The sequence below is a fragment of the Neolamprologus brichardi genome, chromosome 7, assembly GCF_056152115.1.
Source record: "Neolamprologus brichardi isolate AB-2024 chromosome 7, ASM5615211v1, whole genome shotgun sequence".
In the NCBI taxonomy this organism is placed as follows: Eukaryota; Metazoa; Chordata; class Actinopteri; order Cichliformes; family Cichlidae; genus Neolamprologus; species Neolamprologus brichardi.
Genome location: NC_142110.1, coordinates 22,181,722 through 22,199,721, shown reverse-complemented (window position 1 = coordinate 22,199,721; position 18,000 = coordinate 22,181,722). Strand labels below are relative to the sequence as shown.

Here is an 18,000-nt window from a genome sequence, read left to right as displayed (position 1 = left end):
TGGCAAAAAAACAAGAAGAAAAAAAACAAAAATCATATTTGTTTTCAATGAGTCATGTTTGACAAGTGCTATAGTTCTTCTCCCTTAGACACCTCAGGAAATTACATAGGCGATATTGTCACAGTGCTGCCTTCTTCTCTTTGAATGAAAGCTGCTGAAAAGTGCTCCATTCAGAGCTGGGGACTCAATTTTCAACACCATTTGATGAATGTATATTTGCTCTCGGCATACATTTGAGAACCACGGAGGCGTGGCAGAGTGCACAGTAAAAAAAAAAGGGGTGAGAAAGAAACTCCCAGGGAGCAGTCTAAAAATAGCAGCAGCGGAAGCCATCCAGAGGAGCCAGAGGAGTAGACTTTGAAAGAAAGCCAAATTAATATCAGGTAGAGTTTATGTTTGTTCTGAGGTTTTTTTTTAAGGCTGGCTTCAATTATTTTTTTAATCACATCTAACTTTTGATTTATTGTGACTGAAAACCAGGTCTGGAAAGAGCCAAGAGATGATTTAAAATAAGTAAAATAACAGTAGGAGTGAAAATACAGGACTAATCGTGCAACTGAAAATGGAATATTAAGTCTGCTTGTTCTGAAGCTGTTTGTGGCATTTCTAACTAATGTAGGATGCTCAGACCTTGTGACATTCTCCTTAAAAGGCCTCTCCACCAGGCCCAGGTGCTTCTCTAAGTCTATGGTAGACTTGTCATCTTCTGCCTAAGTAAAAGAAGGAAAACAGCAACAGTCTATCAACCAAAAGTATATCAGTCAAAACACAATTTTACCATATGAAGACTGCATGTTGTTGGTTTTCAGGAGTGGGTAAGGAGCCCGTATGATAGGATGACAGAGTAACTCACAGTGCGTGCCAAGTCCCTTCTCATAGTTGAGCGAGAGAGCAGTTGTAATGTGATCTCATTCTCCCACTTCCTGCAGTTCTGAACGTACTCATGGCTGCCCAGGCTGTGTTTACTGTGGCACGTAGCGACAGATAAAAAGGGTTTAAATCAAAAAAGAAAAGAAAAAACAAACAAACAATTATATGTTAATATTATAGAGCAGTTGTTGAAAACATTTTAAAGGAAGGTTTTAACAGAAAGGGGTTAACCCACTGATGGTGTATACATTTCTCTAAAAGACAAAATAATATTTGCTTATATTTGTGCCTATTTTTAGCAAATGGGCCATTCAATGGAAACAAAATCAATCAATGCCAGTGACAGAGTTACAGACCCTCGAAGAAAAATTTCATCCCAGAGGTGGGATGAAATTTTGCACTTATTTTTTCCAGCATTTTTTAACCATGATAACTTCCTAACTACACAAGATAGACATAGTTAATGTTCAGGGCTAAAAAACATTTGTAAGCTCTATTAAAAAGAAAAAAAATAAATCAGTATTTTTATACTCGCAGTGTCAGATTCTAAAGGGGAAAAAAAAGATTCATTTTATGTTTAAGAATCCAAATCTCTGTTTCAATAACAAAACTGTGTCTGTGTGACAAAATCAAGCACTGGTACCTCACATATTTTTATCCATTTTTGATGAAAACTCTGAAAACTGTATTTTTGGTAAAGTCTGTAGGATCATATTATCAAGTGGGATATGGTGCTGGTCAAAATAAGTTACCGTTCTCCTTAAAGGTCTTAAAACACATGTTGATACCAGACTCATATTTTTTCTAATACAGTAAAAAAAATTCCTTGCTAGCTTACTATAAATTCCAATAATCCAAAGATGTAATCCATAATAAAAATACAAGCACATAAACAACATATGTTTAAAAGTATAAAGTGATGGTTACATACATAATGATTTTACAGTAAATGTAGCCAGTGCAAGATTATTAAGCTTTATTCCAGCAAACAGCCGTGCAACAAACACAGCATTAATTTAGCCAGCAATTGATGATGACAGATTAAACACGTAGCCAAGATAGGAGACTCACAGACAAAGAGATGAAAGAGAGAAACTGAGAAAGAGAGTAAAAAAATGGATGAGAAAATAAACTTATTAGAAACTCCTGGGAGAAGTGGCTTCTCACATGCCAGTGTATTAGAAATACTCACTTTTGTAGCACCTCCTCCCGGCCACAGACTTTGAGCAAGTAGCTGGAGAAATCTACCTTGTCCAAGTCATCATGGACCCAGCACAGAGTCTGACTGATCAACAGCTCCACTGGAGAACTCACTTAAGGAGAAAAAAAAGGTATGAGAATTATCCAGAGACAATAATGAAGAAAAGAGAAGAAGATAATCATGAAAGAGAGGTAAACGTGGAGCAGAGGCAAAAGATGGAAAGATCAACAGATGGAGAGAAAAAGGTAATTATGGAACAAAGCTGAGCACACGACCTACTGGGTTAGCATTAAAAAATAAATTTGGAGCATCCTCAAAACAATTTACCACAGCATACTAAATACCTGACAAACAAAAAAAAGACTATAATTTGAATTAGAAAGATTAAAAGGCCAGTTCCAATGTTGCATTTTTTGTGAGACTTGACCACAGTAAGTTTCTGAGGCTGTTAAAAAGCTGCTTTTGCAGGTGTGGGAACTGAACTCTAAATCTTATAGTGATCAAAATTCCTTTCTAACCACAAAACACATCCTCTCAGGTTCTGAACAGCTCATGTTTCATATTTCAAATCAAACCAGTTCTGGAATCAAAGGCATTACCGCGGAACGCTGTGAAATGATATTAAGTAAGGGGGATTCTAGGCGTTTGCGTGTCCTACGATACCTGATGTATCAGGCCAAGCGAAGCTTAGGTGGAGAGCGTAACTTGACACACAGCAGATTATTCTGCTGTTTACCTACTTCAACTGAGTTTTTAAGCACACTGAATATACATAAACACAGGCTGACAGATAAAAAGACAGACACAGACTCTTCACACACAGAAACATCTAGATGTTGGATTAAGCACACATGCTCAGGTTACTTAAAAGAAGTTCATATTGACACACACAGAGCTGGACCACCCCTGCCTAAAGCAATAACACACCACCCTCCACCCTTTGGAGGAATGGTGAGGCTTTTCTTGCTGCTTAAGCAAGCACTGCAATGCCTGTGTGGCAATGGTGGTCATATATGTGCTACAAGAGCATTTTATAACAATGCAATTACACAGACTATGCCTCATTTTGGAAGTATTCTGAACTGGTAATGGAATTCCCAGCGGGCATATTTGAGGGCACCAGTTACAAGAGGAGAACATTCCGAAATCACATACTGTTAACCATTTCACACATGACTGGGGAATGGTGTTGATGGAGTCACACTCGAACAAAAATATTAATGGTTGATTTAGTGCATGTGCACGCACGCACACAGAACTGAAAACAAAGTGAGACCAACAAAAGTTACTTTTTGTTACAGTGCATGTCAAATCCCTTTTATGTAGAATCCAAGTAAGAGGCTCAGACGTCACTCTACACTTGTTAAATCTACAAGGCAAAGATCGGAAAGATGTGAAGAGAGGAAATAGAGATTTATATTTTTGTAACAAGTCTAATTGTCAGAGAGAATCAAGGAGGGGGAAAAAAGAAGAAGCAAGAAAAAAAAGTACCATGCTAAAACATAACAGAAAGTGGAAGAGTTTAAGGTTGATAATTAAAGCATACTGTATTAGTGAATCTATGATACTAAGAATTTCAGGCCATCCATCCGTCCTATTGGAGCAGCAGCCTAAGAAGACCTCCAGACTGCCCATCTCCATACCCACCTCCTGTAGCTATTATGGGGCGAACACCATGGCATTCTCAAGCCAGCTGAGAAATGTAATGTCACCAGTGTATCCTGGGTCTAACCCAGGGCCTCATTTCAGTGGGACATGCCTAACACCTGACCCAGGAGGCATCCTAGGCAGAGGGCCAAACAACCTCAACTGGAGAGCCCTGACAGCTTTCAGAGGAAACCAGTTTCCGTTGCTTGTATCCACGCTCTTATTCTTTCGGTCACTATCCACGGGCCGTGGCCAAAAGTGAGGGTGGGAATGCAAATTGAAGAGTACATCTATAGCATCAATTCACCACAGCAGACCGGTACATCGCACTCATTACTGCAGATGCAGCAATCGATCTGTAAATCTCTTGCTCCTTCTTCCCTTCCTCTTGAACAAGACCCTGAGATACTTAAACTACACTTGGCAACTTATTCCCAACTCCAAGTGGGTACTCCACCCTTTTCCGGTTGAGTACTATGGGCTTAGACTTCTAGGTGCCAATTGCCATTCCAGCCACAGCCAGTTTGATTACTGCATTTTAGTTTAGTTAGACGTTACCCATCAAAAGTTCTTTCTGACAGAGGTTTTTTTTTGTAGGTGAAAGATTTAAGAAACATGGTGTTGTCGCCTCTCCAACACCCTCCCAGCAGCAGACGCCAACCCGGGTCTCTTAGAATTTCACTTCTGTCATTCTCTGCACATTTACTTCTCACTTCAAGCAATTCTCATTCTCTTACGCGAAGTCTGTACCTTTGGCACAGAGTTTCTTCATAAATATCATTCTTTGGTTTCTCTCCTTTATAAATCATCTCTTTACTCCCTTTAGCTTGTCACATTTTTAGCTCCGTCCTCTTTTGTAATTCTTAAATGTATTGCTTCCTCCCCTTCTCACTCTCTTCTATCTTCCCTCTTCAGCCACAGTATGTAAGGAATCCCTGAGAAGGCAGCAGCGGTTCACAGCCAAACTTTACAACAATCAGTTATTTCTCTGTCGGTCTGTTCTCTACAATATGAGCACAGTCAAAGATTTCAGAAGGGCACAAACATTGTTTTTAATACAATACACTTTTTTTTTTTTTTTTTACTTCTCCATTCTTTTATATATGAGTTTATTTATTTGTTTTTACTGAATGCCTTGTTTCGGTTGACACTGGTTCTGGATACTGATCTCCTACAACCGCTGGCAAAAATTATGCAGTCATCACATTTGCAAGATGTTCAGCAACTTTGTAATCTAAAAGAAATACCTGAACAAATTTCAATATGCAAAATATTTAATCATGTTCAGGCTTTAACAAGCTGGCTGCTTTTGGTGGATATGCAGAAAATATTTATTGAAAAAAAGTTGGCATTGGAAACTGGTGAACTGTAATACAATACACTTTCATTTATAATGAAATAAATATGTAAGAAAAATTGTGTATGTTTCTGTTCCGTGTCCTGAGTACTGTTTGTTTGTATATTTGTCTTTTTGGCTGCTGTTACAACCAAATTTCCCCCTTGTGGGACAATTAAAGGATTATTCTATTCTATTCTATTCTATAATAAGAAAATCAGCTGCAAGTGGATGCACCACTAACAAAGTCACAAAATTTTGAGGCTTCCACAGCAGATAAAAGAAGATGAGCTACTGGGTGATAAATAAGAGAAGATGAAGATCAAATAGAACGTGCGAAGAAAAGAAAAAACTGAAAAAGATGGAGACAAGAAGGCGCAGAGTAGATGGGAAAAATTTCTAATGTGGCATTTTTAATTTGTAGTTTCTGAAAAAAGGACAAGACCAAAAAGTGGGTGAATGAAAAGCAACACTGAGAAAGGTCCAGGCTTAGCTTTGAGTTGAACTAATGAAAAAGACATCACTCGTGGACAAAAGAACCCTATTTAGAAAGTGACTGGGAAGACAATGTAAACTATGATAAGAACCAGGAACGTACAAAAAGCAAAAAAGTATTAAATACATTTCTCATAGGTTTTTTGATTTTGAACTGGGCTTTTTAGCGTGGTGCTTATGTCATAAGTTCTAGGTCATAAGTAATATATATGTACACACTAAGGCCAGAGAACTTGTCTATGTCTAAGAAAATACGTTTGGTGTTAAAAAGAAACAAGCATCATGGTTTTTTTCGGGTATGGACACAGACAGTAAGATGCAAAATAACCTAGATATACACTAACACACAGACACACTGATCCTCAAGGACCCAGACAGTGGTGAACTTGGTCACGCAGTTGGAATAACATGTCCAACAAAAGAGCGCAGTGGACTGCCTGACAGCCTCCAGTGTGTTTGGCTTCAGATCCTTAAAGACATGTCAGTCAGAGCGGTTGTAGATTTGTATGTGAATAAGGAGGGGTTAGCCAATTACAGCTCCCCAAATAAACAGGGAACTAAACCAAAATCCTTAATAGGACCTTGAGGAGGGAAAAAAAACACAACAAAAACTAACTCCACTTCCTTTTGCCCAACATGGCTACTGAATGGTGAGGGGACAAACCTTTATCTGTGTGGAAAAGGAACATAATATAATTCCCACGACAGAAAAAAAATGAAAAGAAAAATGTGTGTGCGAAGAGTTTGGCAACTGTGAATGTTGTTTCCTCCTTCAGAGCTCTCTTATCTGAAATCGGAGCTGCTTGCTCTTAAAGGCAAAGAGGCACAAGTTTCCTTTTTAGCCGATTTACGTGGTGTCCCATCCGTACGCTATGAATGGATCAAGCGATTGTCTGAAGAGTCTGAACCACAGGTTTGAATCATCATCAGTTTTTCAGCTTTCTGACTAACAAAGACATTGCCTATGGACCCCCTGCAGTAAAGAGATGTGCGAGTGTATAAATTGGATTTATGACAGTAGTTTTTTGTTTTTGTTCTTTTGCACCAACAGCAAACTCTTTGGGCTTCTTAACAGGTTATTACGCAACAATTTTAGAACAGTTTGAGATCAAATAGGGGTGCATCCAGCAAATAAGCTAAAACAAACTTGACACCTCTTTGGTTTCTTCATAGTAGCATTTGTATCACGTGACATATCAAGCACATATTCTGTCCTTTCATCCTGTAAAGAACTGATTGAAACACGGCCCATGCAACAGACAATTTCTGACTTTGTTCAGATGCTTACCGTCACAGGTGAAGGTTACAGGCTGCTGAGAATCAGAGATTTCGATAGAAACCTTGACAGAACAGCTATTATCACCACCACCATTTCTCTGGGCAATGACAGGGCTAAGGACGAAGCCGGGGTTGGTTGCAATGTCATCATGAGGGAATTTGGAACGTAGGCTGGTAGGGGGAGAACAAAAATGTTAATAAAGAAAAAAAAATCAGAATACAAACATACAGCACTTTCTGCTCTTCATATTTTGGTCTACTTGGCCAGTGAAAATACATTAGGGGAAGCCAAGCATATGAATCAGCTGGCTTGGATGAGAATACTAAATGCAGGATGGGCAGTGTAACAGGAAAAATGGATGGAGGGGAGAAAGGAGAGCAAATCTGAATAGCACATTATGATTACACACATGGAAAAGATCCTATAAAACCACTGAAAACCAATTACTCTCCAGTCCAAAGAAGCTTCCATAAGGCCTCAAATTAGTCATCTGTAAGTGTCTGATGTCGACCGACAATGTTATGAAAATACCCCCCCCCACCATGTTCTCTCAACAGAATCCATGCAAACCATTTGTTGACCCACAAGCATGCAGGGAAGTCGTTGGGCAAACGACAGTGGGTGTTGACTTTATTAACACAATGAAAGTGGATTCTCCAAGCAGAGCGTCATCTTTACTCCACCCAAAATATCTACCGGAGTGAGAAATTCTGTACAGCCTCAAGCAATGAAGAGAACTGAAACCATGCAATTAAGCAAATGCATGCATGGAATTCTATATTTGGTAAAAGCATCTTTTTAGGCAGTCACAACCAACTAAAAGTAATTTCTGTGGCTGTGTGCTTCACTGCCTACAGGCCACACTAAAGGGGCAGCCTTTGGATCAAAAAAAATGAAACCAACATCCAAGTGCAAAAAACTGCAGTTAGTGTAAATGTCACTTAAGACTGTCTTAAAATTGACAGAATCCCACATGCCTAACTAAAAATGTTTATTTATAGCCTGGAACCAAAAAAAAGAAGCCTTTGGCCACTGTGGATCGTTGCCTTTATAAAAACTCTGAGGAGGGTGAATGGATCCTTCAATAGACAGGTGTCTCGACAAAGGTAGCAGTAGCCTACAAGGACTCCCCTTAAACTTAACTATTGACTTGTGACTCCACTCTTTCATCTAAAGATGGTTGATTCTTTTGCTCTGAAAACCAATATGGCGAAGAACTGAGACTGCAAACGAGTAACATCTCCCTACATCCATACATTTCCCTACATCCATCATTTACACCGTTTTAACTTATCAGTAGAACTAATGGCTCCAACTTGTGAAGATCCTGTGGTATGTGAAACGTGACTTAGTGAGCGGTTTAATAATTTGTTTCATGTTTATATTGAAGCATATAAGAAAGGCAATGGCAAGCAGAGGGTTCTTACGATGCTATGTCTTCACAGAAGGCAACGATCTCCAGGTTCTGTGCATCCTGTTCTTCCAGGGCGTCATTCTTTACCAGAGCGTTTCCTTTTCCCTTCTCCTACAGGAGCACAGTCAAACATGTAGATACAGAGTCAGAGAACTAGAATAAAACATGAGTAACCTACCTACATATTTCAAAAGACAAGCAGGGCACAAAGAAAGCAGCGGGGGTATGGCTTCAGTGGCATTCGCTTTTAGTACGTTCAATTAAAATCTCCATATATCAGTGTAAAGTTGCTAAGGTTTAGAAATGCTAAAGGTCTTCACCGTGATTTGTATTAATTGTTGGTGGTGGACTATTGAAAGGGCAGTTTGATTAAAGACAGCTCAGAGCTATGAATCCTACAGGGAATGAACATGTCAGCAATGGCAAAAGCTTGACACCTATAGTTTCCCAGCTATTTTATGCTGCTGCCTCTTAATCTATGGTCAAGCAGCAGTTTGATTCAAGTCAAAATAAACATGACAACAGCTGAATTGGTTATTTCTTACACACAATTTTTTTCTTTTTTAATCTCAAAATAATTTTAAGAAGTGAGAGTTCTAAATTTGTCTTGATCCAGCTCTGTCACTCACAGCCCAAATCCTGAGACAGCCCACTGGGAGTTACTCCAAGATTCCTGGAGGCTGGCCCAGTGCCGGGAACTCACAGTTACACTGTGCTCTTAACTGTGGTTCAACTGCCAGCAGCTGAGGAATGCACTTCCTGTGGTACAGGAAATGAGAAGTAAAAGGGTCCTGCCCCTTCCGGTGCTAGGCTCTAGGCGGTCTAAATAAAGTGCTCAGTCATGCATTGGAAATCTGTGACTCTGACATCATTCCCAAAGAAGTCTGAGGACTGTGGGAAGGAAAAGGAAGAAAAGGGATGAAAGAAATATCTTAAATGCCATAATAAGAGTTTGGTTCTCCCCTCAGAGACTTCTGAGGAATTCTGAATCCAGTTTTTTGAGGAGCTTGGTGGAGAGTATGGAGCTGAGCTTCTATGTTTTGATGACAATAAAACTGGACAATTAGTTTTTTGTTTTTTTTTTACAGCTTGTAATGTGCTTTTATGGGAATTTTTTTTTCAGATTTTCTTGAGCTGCTTCTGGATCAAGTCTTGTGGGTTTTATGGAAGTCATCACACAAGACTTGTGTAATGACTGAATAATTAAACAATGCAAATTTAAAAAATTAATGAACATATAAATGAACAAAAATAATAACAAACAAACAAACATATGGTAACAAAGAGAGGGAACGTAGTCAGAACTGACTGGATTGCACTACCGGAAGGCAACATTGCAGACATTGAGGACAGCTACAAGTACCTGGGGATCCCACATGCAAATGAGAACCACTAAGAGGCCGCTAGGAAAGCTGCAACCACCAAGTACCTGCAGTGGGTCAGGCAAGTCCTGAGGAGTCAGCTGAATGGTAAGAACAAGATCATCAACACCTACACCCTGCCTGTGATCAGGTACGCTGCTGGGATAATAGGCTGGCCAAAGGAGGAGATGGAAACCACTGACATCAAGACAAGGAAGCTCCTGACCATGCACAGAGGGTTTCCACCCCAAATCCAGCACTCTGAGACTGTACGCTAAGTGGAAGGAGAGAAGTTCGGGGCTTTTGAGTATCACAATCATTGTCTAGGATGAGACAACAAACATCCAATAGTACATCAGGAAGATTGTCACAACTGACCATGTGCTTAGTGAATACAGGCAGCAGAAACCCAAGAAAGAAGAGGAGCAAGGGGAGGAACCATCATGGAAGGACAGGCCCCTGCACGGTATGTACCACCGGCAGATAGAGGAGGTAGCTGACATCCAGAAATCCTACCAGTGGCTGGACAAAGCTGGACTGAAAGACAGCACAGAGGCACTAATCATGGCAATACAGGAACAAGCTCTGGGCACAAGATCCATAGAGGCTGGGGTCTACCACACACGGCAAGACCCCAGGTGCAGGCTGTGTAAAGTTGCCCCTGAGAGAATCCTGCACATAACAGCAAGGTGCAAGATGCTAGCTGGCAGGACATACATGGAATGCAAGTGGCCGGCATAGTATACAGAGACATCTGTGTCGAATATGGCCTGAAAGGACTGAGGTCAAAATGGGCTACGCCCCCTAAGGTGGTCCAAAATGACCCAGCTAAGATCTTGTGGGACTTCCAGATACAGACGGAAAATTGGTGATGGTTACCCAACCGGACAAAGTGGTGGTAGACAAACAGAGGATTATGGCTGTAGTGATAGAGCGAAGCGATACTGAATGACACCAACATCAGGAAGAAGGAACACGAGAAGTTGGAGAAGTATGAAGGGCTTAGAGAAGAGCTCGAGAAGATGTGGAGGGGGGAAGGCAACAGTGCTCCCAGTGGTAATCAGAGCACTCGGTGCAATGACTCCCAAGGTAGGCAAGTGCCTCCAACAGATCCCAGGAACAACCTCTGAGACCTCTGTAAAGATACTGTGCAGGACCATCAAGCTCCCAGGTCTCGGGTAGAGGACCCGAGGCCAAAATTTGGGACCAAAAATCCCTGCAGGGATGAAGTAGAGTGGGTTTCTGCCCTGCAGTTTTTTTTGGTGTCAAACTTTGTCTTAAATATTATCATCTACACATTACTCTACTGGAGAATAGTAGCAAATCTGTCAACATGGTATGTCTGAACAAAACATAATTATCAAGGTTGACAAAAAAAAAGGGTCAATTCTGTAACCCGAAAAGTACCGAGTGATCACATTTTCATAGGTTTTATTTTCCGCATACGTGAAGGAATCTCGGTTCGAAGCAAACAAAAAAAAGAAAAAAAAAGAAATCACTAAATACATACAGGACAAACAGAGTGAGAGAGAGAAAGGTATCAAACAAAAAAAGAGAATGAAGCTAAAAAACAAAATAAACCCAAACAACAGGATCAAAATCGCAAAAGGAAAAAAAATGCGAGGAAAGGAACAAAGTAAACCTCAGAAACCCAGCAAAGAATGAGACCAGTAGAGGATATTTTAAGATTTTATGTTTGGAGCAGGATTGCTGCACCAAAAACAAACATGAGCAGATAATCCAATGAGGTCATGTGAGCTGATAGGCATTGTACATCACACACACACACACACACACACACACACACACACACACACACACACACACACACAGGGCTGTACAGTGAGACAGGCCAGTCTTTGTTTTGGTTGATCAATTTTGTTAGACCCAGACTGAGAGATCCTGGTGTCCAGAGTCATGGTATTGGCTTTGTATGCTTCACGAGCTGATTAATCTTTAATGCTCCGCCTCTGTTTACTGTGATGTGTGATGACACTGTGTTTCTGGTTTTACAGTCAGAGTACAACAGATTATGATCGTCATGGTGGCTGGCCTTAAGGGACAGAGTATGCTGTGGGACTGGTCACATCAAACCTGTCAGTCATGTCTTGAACAATTACTTTCATCTCAGATTCTTACTAAAGACCAACTTTTCCACAAGTATACTGGTGTTACCAAATTTCTCCAATGAACGCACCAGTACACAAACTAGTCAAACACCCTTTCCTTCTGGTACAGCATGGTATTATTCAACCTTGCACACTAGCTTTATTTGCATAACCTAGTTTTGAATGATGTAAGCATTGATGGTGAGTGGATACTAGATAAAAATGAAAAAACTTTAATATTAAAAGGTCATGGATCCCATGACCCTTCACCATAAACAATGGCTGACAATATAGGTAATGTCTTAAAAAAGAAAAAGAAAAAGAAAGAAAAAAGAAAAGAAAGGCATGTTTGTTTTTGCCAGCTGAAAAGGAGCTGGGATAAGTCGAGTTTTCTCCAGCTTCAAAAGGAGATTTTCAACAACATTGGTCACCAGCGTTGTCTCACAGCGAGAAGTTGAAATACCTTCATCAGGTCAGACTTTTCAGAGCATAATTTGTATGTTCTTCAAGTGCCCATATGGGATTTTTCTGGCAACTGACTTCCTCACACATATTCCAGGACAGTCATTTTAGGCTAACTGGTGACTAGAAAAGTGATATATATCAATAGTACAGGGGAGCAATGGTATCCACAGAAAATGCTGTGATCTGCGGTGTTAGCCACTTAAGTAGCTTATGTGAACACCTCCCTTTGAAACTGCTGACCTTCATTGTTGCTTTCAAAGAGAGGAAAAGTCAAAGTACAAGCAAGATTACAGCCAGCTTCTGCTGATGTTGGGATTATACTCTGCTGTGTACATGAACACCATGAATAATGACTTCTTCGAAGTCCACCTGAATGGCATAACCATAGATGCTGCACTACAATTTAGTGTCTCTGTCTGAAAGAACCTTCCTGCTCATTCCCTACCACACTCATGGACAGAAAAATTCTAACAGCAACATTCTCTGTTATCCAATACTTGTTTCATTGTAATGTGTCTCTAGTTTAGAGAGTTTTCTACAACACACAAAGCATTCCATTTTCATCACAATGCAATCACAAGTACTGCATTAACCACTGCAGTTGAAAGAAGCAGTCTTTTTTCTTTTCTACTGGTTCAGTTGTCATTTTCCCCACCTACACTTTTACGCTCTTCATCAGCTATTTGTAATTCGGGAGCTTTCTTTGGCTTTCCCTCTCAGTCAACGCCCTTCTCATTCTCTCATCCCTCTTATTGTGTGTGTGTTTTTAATAATCCTATATAGACTCATCTTTGTAATGTTATTTTATTTCTGGCAATTTGTTTACATGTACTCATGACAAGATATAGTTAAGGATTGACCAACTAAGCCAAAGAACAGAAAAAGTACTGCATTTAAAAACAATAGCTACTGCGATGTCCGCCTGTGCTTGAGGGGTGCCAACATAGCCTAACTATCATGAAGTCACAAATGTGGTCACAGGTAACACTCAAACACTCTCAGAAAGGCACTATTAACTGTTGTCAAGCTTACCACTTTACAGACTTGCAGGACAGATCTTTATTTTGGTGCACACAGGCTGAAAAATTACATGAATATGTTTTTTTCTGAAACCCAACTTTGGTGAGAATTTCTTTCAGCTAACAGACAAAAAGACTGAAACTTGTCACTTATTTTTTCTCATAACTTTCCAAACCTGCTGAGAGGTTTGGAAAAGGTAGAAAAATAAATACCTCTGATATAACCATCCTGAAAAATGTCCCTATTGGCTCGATTCAGTTCGGAGAGACAGGCTTGTTTGTCCTTGATGTCACGCATCAGTTAGTTGGCCACATTCCGCTTCAGACTGAGACACATCAATTATAAAACAGAAGACTCCTGCTTAATCAAAATGACATAGATGTAAAATTATCTGTCGTTTTTCCTGGGGTTATATACAACAGTTATACAACACAGGCATACTAAATAACACTGAAATACATAACATTTCAGTAATATCTTCCTCAGCAATTGTTTAAAGAGAGCATCTAAGGGCTTGAATCTATCCACTTTTTACCAACATTAAAGTGACTGACCAGTTATTTCTGAAGATGAGCAGCCATCTAAGGCATGCGAGACACATGGCCTAAATGTAGCACTTCAACTACGTTCTTGTCAGAGAGTCAAAAAGCAGCTTTACCTCCAAAATCCACACCTTTCCGATGTCACAATTTGTAGTTTAGGTGATGTTGATGAATGCCTTCAGGAAAAGTGTACTTAAAAGTAGAGATGGCACGATACCACTTTTTATGTCCGATACCGATATCATAAATTTGGATATCTGCCGATACCGATATGAATCCGATATAGTGTGTTTTTTAATCAATAAAACGTTTTTTTAATATCTTGCTGCATTTTGTATAAGTTTATACTCAAGTTTAAATAAATAACAACACTAAAGCTATTCTATTATACCTGTATGTAAAATATACACTGCGCCCAAAATATTTCATAGTTCAGCAAAACTGATCAATCTAATAAAGTTAAACCTACTCCATCCTCCCTATTCTGGTATTTTAAAGAGTACTTAGCAGAAATATTAAGCAACCTAACCAATAGGGTTGCAAACTCCCAGCCAAAAAAAAAAAAAAAAATAGTGCACAGTTACCAGCCGTCAGCTACGTAGAAAAGGATCCTGGTGTAGAAAGTAATATTAAATAAATTCTAAGAACAGCTTATCAAGCTTAATAGTGCTGCTGTTGTTCAGCTGCTGGTTTCCTCTTTCTGGTGAGAAGTGGGCCAAAAACTAAGAAGAGAGACGGACTCGCGACAGAAAAGCCGATCAGCTGATCATTAATCAGTTTCACGATTGAAGTAGCAGCAGGAGAGAGAGAGAGAGAGAGAGAGAGAGGCAGTCGCTCCATATATCTGTTGTTAAGCTTAAGGTGGGAATGCTTTACAAACATTCAGAGATGAACTTACACACTTGCTTTACTTCTCTCTGGGAAAACTTCCTGGAGATGAAATGCTGGTTTGCTAGCCAGGCTACAAATACACACAGCCGCTCTATCACGTGATGCATACTGCTGCAACGTGCTACGGTTATGAGCCGAGTTACGCCATGTAGCAAGTTTTGTGAGGTGCTTTTTTGATATTTAATGGATCGGATTAATTTTTTTATTTCTCCCCGATATCCGATCCAGTAATTTGGGTATCAGACCGATACCGATACATAATATCGGATCGGCCCATCTCTACTTAAAAGTCTACCTTGAGTCACAATCAAACATTTACTTACATTTACTAATTTTTCTCTATGATTCTTTTTTAGGATAAAGATAAACTTGATAAACAGTACCTACTACTTCTGGCCTAGCTGACTAATATTAGCATTCAGGCAAATGGCAAATAAGATGACCCATATTTATGTGCTGTATCACATGGCTGGTTAACATATAACCAGGTGGTGTAGTTGAGGTGTGCAGAAACAGCCACCTGATATATGCAACAAATGACAGCCCCCTGTTGCACCGTTGTGATGTTTAGAGTAAGACAGATAAAACCCTCTGCAGAATAGTGCGGCCTTACAGCACTTAGACCTAGAAAAGTCTAGAGGCCGTGTCACATTAAAATGACATAACCACATCCTGAGCAAACATATAGATGCTAACCTGCCAGAAAAGAGAGCAGATTGTGCTAGCACTGCTAACATTTGCCATACTAATCTGGCATCGTGTGTGTAAAATTTTGCGCAGCAAAGTGCTATATCGGCACTTTGCTGCGCAAAGAGATATTAGCATTTGAAAGATGTTTAGTGACAAACATAAAGAGTGTGAAAAGGCTCAGGAAAAAATAAAACAAAAAAATCCAACATTTGTGTATGTTTAGCCATTTCTAATAATCTGATCTCCATTTTGATAGTTCTGACAGAGTAGCCAGGAGAGTGTTAAGTGTCCAACTGGAGTGGTATTGGCCCAGAATTTCACAATTGATGCAACCCTAATTTTTTATTTTTTATTTTTTTGCTTTTTTGTCCAGCTGCTGAGAGCAACTATTCACACTTTCACTTGTGGAATAACTGTAGGACTTGCCCTTCCCTTCAAAATTTAATTTGGCATGCTGATCCCATACAGAAATGAGCTGAAATGTAGCACAAGCAAAAGAAAATAATAAATAAATAAATTAAATTATATTATCATTCAACCATAAGCAATAAATAACTAAGAAAGGAAAAGCTAATTTCTTAAGTGCATGAATGAAGGACCATGTGCGTGTATACTACATATGCAGTCTGTTCATGCTTGTTTCTAACTGAACAAAGTGGCAGTACAAGAAAGCAAAGCACAGTTTCAGTTGGTGGCTGGCAGTAATTCCATGCCCAGCATCAGCATTGAGTTACAGTGTGTATCTAGACACCAGATAAGTCCTTACCTCTATGTGCAAGCCAAATGAGAATTACCCTAGACTGTCAACATGAAACCTGCACACAAATAGTATTTGGCAAATATGGATATCTGACCAGCCATAAGGTTTTGAGAAGTTACAGAGTAACTTGAAACTGCTTAGCAAAAAAAAGGCTGGCCAATTCAAACTTCAGATTGTGTCAGAATAGAAAAAATATTGAATAATTAATATTTAACCTGCAAATGACCGCGATACAACATGGAGGGCAAACTAGAACTACATTAGTCATCGGCAAAGGCCAAGGTGTAAAAACAGAGACAGTCTGATTTACTGCCAACATGTTGAAACATGGAAAACCATTCTAGACTCCCAGGTGTGCTTGTCTGGAAATACACTCAAGAGATGCTCACAGAAAGTTTGTCTTCCTAGAAGACTTATCGCCCTGAGTCTGAGGTGAGGTGTAAAAAAAATATCTTTAATACTATTTTACCCCTTCACCTCTCTTCCTGGTATTTACCTGAAGTGTAGATCAAAGGATAAACTTTCTTGCCAATGCCAAGAAAATCAATTGGCAAACCCACACCCAAGTTTTTAAAGATGGAACTAGGAGGAAGGTAGTGAGTAACCTGGCACACAGATCCCATCCTCTGAGCTGTGGGAGATACGATATAATTCCTCTGGCAAACAAACACATATTTACATACTTTAAACCAAGTGCCACCAATATTCCAAACTCTCTAGTTCTTGGTATTGTCTAGGTTTTATATTCCAATATAAATTAACATAGGAAATGGTAAGTGAGGCTGTCACAGAGTTCGAGCAATTACTGATAGGATATTGCTTCCTTTTAATGGGTTGTGTATACAAGCAGCTTCCATTAAGCTAAAATGTTTGAGCTTCACATACAAGAAAGTCTTTAACAATTTGGAGGCTGTTTCAACAAGAAATGCTGAACTTTACATCACAGGAACAAATGGCTTTGAGAACACAAATCTACTTCTTCTTTCAATAAGGAAGTGACCAGTGTCTATCGAAGTCATACTTCCTGTAATAAACTGAAACACCTAGTTTAAAAACCCCAAACAAACAGTATCTTAATGAACAAAGTGTTCATGAAGCAGAGACTGTGACATATTCGTAACTGGAAAAAGGACTTTCTCCAAAACATTTCCTAATTTCTCTTACACCTGTTAGCAGGATTATTATTGTGTGCATTAGTATCTCCCTTCTAATTGCTTAATTACTCTTCCACAATACTCTTCTTTTGTACCAGTAAGGAAGTTCAAAGGTTAGAAGACAGACAGCTGTTTCCCAATGAGTCAGATATTTAACTGGAATTCACGTCACATCCCAGCACTGCAACATCTTCTAATACTGCATTTAGTTGGAAAAGAAAATTAAGTCTTAAATGCACTTTAGCACTTCACACTTATTCACAATGTATAATTACACAATAGTAAGAGAAAATTTGGCAGTGTGGAGGTGTGAGAGAAGTAAAATAGGTTGTGCGAGCCTTTAGATATGTGGGGGAAGAAAAGATTTGTCTGTGTGATAGATTTAACAAAAAGAGAAAAAAAAAGTACAGTGCAGGCTTCAATACACACCACGCATTGCGATCTGCTTTCACAACTCAAGTTCAGATAAAAATGGCCAGTGGAGATAAAATCTCCCTGCAAGTTTTTTTTAATAACAAGAGCATGAGCAAACAGCCGCACACATGCTTAACTAACTTGCACTGAAAGGCCAGAAGTGTTTGCCTACTCGCCTAAATTTAATATTATCTACTAACAATAGTCATACTGTTCATTATCAGTTATAATACTGAAAACTATGAGTTATTTAGGCAACATACAGGCTAATGATTTTTTAAAACAAATATTTCATACATCTTTCAATTCTCTGTAGAGTTACGAGTTAGCCTCATTTCAGACAATTTATGCAT

General features: G+C 39.3%; 1 protein-coding gene and 1 pseudogene across 2 annotated transcripts in view; one reads left to right on the top strand and one right to left on the bottom strand.

Moving 5' to 3' along the window:
• The window catches only part of pik3c2a (phosphatidylinositol-4-phosphate 3-kinase, catalytic subunit type 2 alpha), a 43,467-nt gene that overhangs the window by 16,781 nt on the left and 8,686 nt on the right, over positions 1-18,000 (bottom strand). For both annotated transcript variants that reach the window (XM_006782386.3, XM_006782387.2), the window contains exons 3-7: positions 8,256-8,353; positions 6,838-6,998; positions 2,063-2,183; positions 854-965; positions 631-710 (exon numbers count right to left, since the gene is read on the bottom strand). In XM_006782386.3, the coding sequence (XP_006782449.2) occupies positions 631-710; positions 854-965; positions 2,063-2,183; positions 6,838-6,998; positions 8,256-8,353 (572 nt within the window). The remainder of the gene's footprint in view (positions 1-630; positions 711-853; positions 966-2,062; positions 2,184-6,837; positions 6,999-8,255; positions 8,354-18,000) is intronic.
• On the top strand, positions 9,516-10,475 carry LOC148102019 (uncharacterized; annotated as a pseudogene).